We start from the raw sequence: 6746 nt of genomic DNA, 5'->3' as shown, positions 1-6746 counted from the left end.
TTTAATTACAAAGTTAATAAAAATATATTTAATGACTAAACATTTATTTTATTATATTTGTAAATTTATAATAATAATTAATATTCTTAATTATGACCATCACAATTTTTATTGATTTTAATTTTAATTATATAAATTAAAAATTGTTGATAAGGGCAATATAAATGAAATATTTTTACTATTAACATAGTATGAAATTAATATTTTCTTAGAATAAACTATTTATTAGTATTAATTATTAATATTAAATATTATACTATAATTTTTAATATTAAATATTATACTATAATTTTTAAATAAATATAATACTATAATTTTTAAATAAATATAATAATATTATATTTTCAAACAAAGATGGTATATAATAATATTATTAATTCTCTATTAATATAATAATATTATTTTTAAGTAAATTAAACTTAGAATCAAACCCAATTATTATTTAGTTAAATATAATAATATTATTTAAATATTTATTAAATATAATTATAGTAAATTTAATAAAAAGAAGGGTAAGTATCAAATGAAACTTTATTTTATTTAATATAATTATATTAAATTTATTATTTATTAATATAATATTATTTAGTACAAAATTAATATTTTCTTAGAATAAACTATTTATTATTATTAATTATTAATATTAAATAAATAAAGTACTATTATTTTTTAAATAAATATAATAATATTATATTATTAAATAAAGATAGCATATAGTAATATTTATTAATTCTCTATTAATATAGTAATATTATTTTTAAGTAATTTTAACTTATAATCAATGCAAATTATTTAGTTAAATATAATAATAATATTTAAATAAATATAATATTATTTATTTTATTAAATATTAAATCAAATTAAATTAAATTTTAAAAAAAGGGTAGAAAAGGGAGAGGTGGGAGTGGATTCCCACTCTCCACTCCAAAAATAGGTGGGGCCCACGGAGTGGGATTCTCAATCATTCCCTAATTAGTTGAAGTAAACACTGGAGTGGGAGGAATCCACACTCCTCACTCCCACTCCAGAAAGTAAATACAGCATCAGTTTGTTGCATTAATTGACACATTCAAATTCAATCGTATATTTCTTGTGATGTCAGTTCATAGGCGTGAATTTGTACCGTTATTCGGTTTATACATGGGTATCATTCATTGGTAAATGGGCAAAGCTTACGTTACATTAGCTGTATGTTACAGCTAAAAATTTTTAAACCCTTAAAAAAGATAATAATTATTGAAAAGGTCAATAATTTTTATAGTTTTACTTTACACCCCCAAACTGCAGCCAGGTAATAGAACCGTTAGTCTTTTAATTTTTTTTAAGTTCTCCATTTATATTTATAACAAATTTAGTACTAAATTATTCAACTTTTTTTCTATTTTATTTAATTGAATCTCTAACTTGTTTAATCTTATATCTATTGAGTATTTATTGATTATATTAATGGTCTCTTATTTTAATATATCATGATAATCAATATTGAAGCCTTTTATGAATTGTTTAATTTTATTAAATTCTTTACTTAGTTGATCTCTTAACTTATTAATTTATTTTATATTTCCTTCATTGAAATTATTAATTTCTAATATTTTGTTTACCCTTTCTATGATTAATTTGAGCTTTCTAATTTATTTAATAAATACAGTGACATTTAATTTAATTGATTATTTCTCCACATGTTTGAATTATTGATTAGATCAAATGGTTGAAATCTTTCGTTAAAGGTTTTGGTAATTTATTCACTGTAACATCTTTTTAATAATTCATTAGAATTATAAGATATATATCACATATAATATCTCTTATAATTCAAGATACTAAATTTAGATTAAAAAATCTATGTGACATCACTGATAATATGTATTTAGGATGAAAAATAGATTGAATGTGTGTGTGTGTGTGTATGTGTTTGTTAGAAGAAAAACCTAGTCTATGTCTCAAGAGAGAAAATAAATTATAAATGTAGGTACAAAAATTTATTTAGAATTTGTGATTTTTATGAATATAATAATAATAATTTAAATCTTTATAAAAATATAGTAAAAACTTTATAACGTTTTAAAAATAATTATAAAAGAGATGGATGAGGAAACCATTAATTATAAAAAATTAATGAGGACTTATTTGAAAAAATAAGTAAATATATGATTAGAAATGAAATTTTCTATAAATAACAATTACACATGTATTTCGTTTTAGGTTAAAATTATTTTTATCCATTAGATTTAAGAAATATCAAAATCAATGAGCTATATTTATTGATTGTTTGTTACATTATTTGTAAGGTAAGCTTTGCCTGGTAAATGATCTTTTTGTAGCTTTCAATAAAAGACAATTTCTATAGTCAGTCGTGTGGGGAAGATAAGAGGTTAATTAATTAATAATGTAAAGAGGAATAGATATATATATATATATATATATATACACACATACAAGGAGCATTTAATATTCCTGGATTGTTTTATTCAACTTGACAGCTCACTGCTAACAACCCACTTCATTTTGTTTTCTTGTGCTCTCACCGTTAGATCTATTGTGGGGCTTGTTTCAACGGGAGGATGTCATGGTTTGATAATTAACACTATACTCTCCGTCGTATACTGAAATTTAAAAAGAAATCAAATGTTTTAAAATTTTGACAGATAAACCCAAATTGCTTCAAATTTGTAAATAATTTAAACAATTAAAAAAAATGGGTGGGCTGTCTCAACTTAAATAGAAATGAGTGATGACTTAATATTAAAATTCAATTAATAAATTAACTTAAAAAATAAAACTAGCATGATACTACTAAAATAAAAATTAAATAAATAATTATAAAAATTACGTACTTTATCTTCTTTCCTTATACTTTGGTTGCCACTTAAAATATTTGTAGACTGAACTTTGAATTAAAAAAAATAAGTACAATACAAATTAGTTTAAAGTTGTTAGTTACTCGAAAACAATAAAACTGTAAACTTTATCCATAAATCTAAGCCAATATGACATCAATCACTTCTAACTGATAGATTTAATTTGTTATTTTAATTTATTCAATTGCCACGCCCACAATTGCCATCTAAATATCGAGTTCAAGTTACTATATTTTTTATGGATTGTGATGTGAAAAACAATTGAGGTAATTGATTGATTGATGATATTTTTATTTGAAAGAGGTTGCTGACTAATGATTGATTAATTATTTAAATGGAGAAAATATAAGAATTTTCATTATTATGGTCCACATGATAAGTCACTTATTTAAATAAATAAATAGATTAACTCATATTAATGACCCATTTACTTGCTTTAAGAGATAGTGGTAGAATTTATTAACCACTTCCATAACGTAAGTGATAAATGTTATTAATTTCAATAAGAAGTGTAAAGTCTGAAATAGTACTATAAAAAGGGTCCCCAGCCTATCCAAATTTAATGCTTGCTAAGAACTCTTTCCATCACAAGAGAAACGCTATAAAGTGGAATAGGTTAGAAGACATTTTTATAAAATATAGTGAACATAGAGAACACTTGAAACTTGAACAATTAAGATTGGAGGTACGATCTCTATTGTAATTAATTATTTATTTTGTAAAAATAGGGATAGAATATTTGAATATCGAGGAGAGGAAAAGAAAATGAGAAAAAAAATCATAATACTTTAAATAAATTATGGAAAAAAAAGTAAGGGTTCAAAAATTACAAAAGTAAAGTTGTGGTACTTTAAAACAGTTGTAACATAGTTTTATCCCATATATTAACAACTGGTAATCTTGAATTAAAGTAGACTAGATCAACGGATAGAATATTGTCAATAGGCTGAATCTATGGGCTCCGTCTCCATTTTCTTAAAAATGTGACACTTGACACTCCTCAATAATCAATTCAGCAGCTAAAAGCTAGAAGAAGATCTATATGAACAAAGAAATTCAAGAGTCCTTTGCAATTTTCAAACTCGGTGGTAGCTAGCTATTGGACTCTTATTTAATAATCTTGGAATTGTCAATTGCACATTGTTGAATTCTAAGCTTAAGCGTTTTCTTGTACGGTATATACATTCTCAATTCATTGGCCAGAAAGGACCTGATTAAGAAATATTAACCCCTTATATATACATAACCAAAAAAGAAAAAATATTATTTATAAACCGCCCATTTGTTGCATTTCACTACAACATAGCCAATTAGCCATCAGCAGCAGCCACATGGGCACTCAAATTTTTTTTAAAAAAATTTTCCTTAACGTACCTAACACAAAAAGAAAAAAAAAAGGTTACTCTTAGTATATAAACCGCTTCTTATTAAATCTTTAATGTGAACACGACATGTCATTAATTACATATAAGTGGTGTCATTTACAAGATCATTAATTTGAATAAATAATCATGTAATAGCTAAGTTAAGTATGCACAAGCAAGGAGCAGAGATAAATAGGCATTAGTTAATTAATCAGTAGTGTTTTGAGTATTAAAATTGAATGACGATAAACTATAGTAGGAGATATTATAGTTAATTTGAGTCTAGAGCTTTCTGAACTTTAGTTTGAAACACTAAAATGTACAATTTCTCCATTGAAAAATAGAGGAAACAACCTGTTGAATGAGTCACGTACGATCCGAAACCTGAACCCACGATGCAATGCCAAGCCGGACCATACACTTTATCGAACTCCTGCATTAAGAGAGTGAATTTAATTTATTGTTAACCATATATTATAACATTAGAGCACATGATTAGATGAAGACAGTTATAGACATTGTCACTGTTGCACTTGTACACACATGGGTAGAGAGAGAGAGAGAGAGAGTTTTGATATTAATTAGCTGAAAGCAATTTACAATTATAGCTTCCACTGCTTTTGAACACATGGGTTGTTGGATCCAATATCATTAATTCTACGTTTCAATTTCAATAATAAGATAAAAAAAAGTATATGGTCATTAATTGCAGCTCCCAACTTGAAATATAAAATTTTTATTGTAATTGATACGGTAAATACTGAGTCCTGGTATAAATTACTACGTAGAAGTGAAATAATAATTAAGTATTTGACATATAACAATTTATATAAAAATACGTTATATTATATAAAATTAGAATTCTCTCTCAACCTCAGTTTCTTCTGAAGAAATTTTAATGTGATTAATAAATGAAAATATAATAGTAACCTCGGTCGTACACAAATATTAATGGATACATGAAACAAGGTCTTAAAAAATTCTAGACTCCTCATCTCATGAGGGTAAGATAACTAGGGTCACCATACGTTTAGGATGAATGGCGACCATCTGAAAGAGGGAGAGAGTTCAGAATCAACCAAGAAAATCAAAAATCGAAAATCAAAAACCAAACATGTAGCTAGATATGGCTAGCCTTTACCGATACGTACGGTATATAATGATGTAAATTTGTCGAAAGGATGAAAATCATGCAACAGTAGTGAACAAGAACATAAACACGTACCCTCTTAATGTTAAAAGCAATGTGTTTGGAGCTGAACTTCTCCAAGCTGTCATAAGTGGTTCTTGCACAGCGAAAGGCATGAACCTGCATGAATCCCGGCATATCACACGCCAAGACCTTCACTTGAAGAAATGAAATCACAGAAGCCAAGTTTGTTCCCAAATTGGTTTCTACGTGTGACACTGATTTCCTTGCCTCAGCATAATTATTAATCCCTCTTCCTCCTCCTCCTACTCCTCCTCCTCCATCTACACTTCTTCGGCCGCCGTTTTCGATTTGTTCAAAAGCTCCCAGATTCTTTAACATCAAATTATTGTTTGATCGCAGCACTGCTGGCTCAGTTTCTTGACGATTTTGTAGGTTACTAGCATGTGAATGTGACTGCTGCTGTGGCTGTGACCGTGACACAACAGCAACAGCTGGCTGGGATTTTGGCTTGTGATGGTTTTTAATGCCGGATAATTTGTAGAAAGACGGGAATAATGATCTCTTTTTCTGCTTTTCTTTTGTAGCCATTTCTTCTGAGGGCTAGCTCTTTGATCAATAAGTGGGTACGCATATATATATATATATATACATATATATATATATATATATATATATATATATATATATATATATATATATGTAGTTATATATATACATGCGTGTGATGTGTGTAAGCGAATGAATGCATTGAAAACAATGTTAAATAATGTGGATTAGAAAGCAAACCATGTGTTATTGCCTGTAATCAAGGGATAAATTTAAAAGGTGTGGTGTAAAAGAGATTTGATGCATTTGTTTTTAGTCAATTGCTTGGACTGATGGAAAATTTGATTGGTTATTGGGGCATATTTGTCTGTTACTAGGTTTTGTTTGTGAAAATGCCAGCACACACCCATGACCCCCTACCAGCCACCGCCCTGATCTTTATAAGGTACCCTACAAAATGAATATAGTCTCTCTGTCTTTGTTCTATTCTGAATTATTTTTCTAATTAGGAAAATCAACCAAGGAAATTCATTCTTCAACTTCCTTTTTAAGTCAAACATCAACGGTTGTTCTTTATAGCTAATGAGATTATGGGCTAGGTTTTATTAAGTTATTTGGTAATAAACACTTTTCTTCCACATATTTATTAGTTGAACCATCTTTATCATGTAATAAATATCACTATATATAAACTTTTATTTCCCACATAAAGTTGACTTAATTAATTAATTTCAGCATATTGAACTTGCTTCAGGATTGTATTATATTTTTATAAATGTTGAGCATAGCTTTGATTCTTGAACCAAGGGAGGAGCATGTGGATGC

The 6746-nt window shown here is 26.9% G+C and overlaps 1 protein-coding gene across 1 annotated transcript; it reads right to left on the bottom strand.

Annotated features, from left to right (window-relative positions):
- Positions 1 to 4493: 4493 nt before the first annotated feature.
- On the bottom strand, positions 4494 to 5963 carry LOC18055683. Its single transcript, XM_006450911.2, has 2 exons — positions 5448 to 5963; positions 4494 to 4655 (listed from the first exon to the last, which is right to left on the bottom strand). The coding sequence occupies exons 1-2, from the start codon at positions 5961 to 5963 to the stop codon at positions 4494 to 4496; spliced, it is 678 nt and encodes a 225-aa protein (XP_006450974.1).
- Positions 5964 to 6746: the final 783 nt, after the last annotated feature.

This window comes from Citrus clementina, unplaced genomic scaffold, assembly GCF_000493195.1.
Source record: "Citrus clementina cultivar Clemenules unplaced genomic scaffold, Citrus_clementina_v1.0 scaffold_1, whole genome shotgun sequence".
NCBI lineage: Eukaryota > Viridiplantae > Streptophyta > Magnoliopsida > Sapindales > Rutaceae > Citrus > Citrus x clementina.
Note: the sequence above shows the minus strand (reverse complement) of the source record. Positions and strands in the feature narration are given on the sequence as shown.

Coding starts and splice junctions, on each gene's coding strand:
- LOC18055683 (XM_006450911.2), bottom strand. CDS start 5,963: ATGGCTACAAAAGAAAAGCAGAAAAAGAGATCATTATTCCCGTCTTTC. Junction 4,656..5,447: donor TTGCTTTTAACATTAAGAGG/GTACGTGTTTAT, acceptor CTCTTAATGCAG/GAGTTCGATAAAGTGTATGG.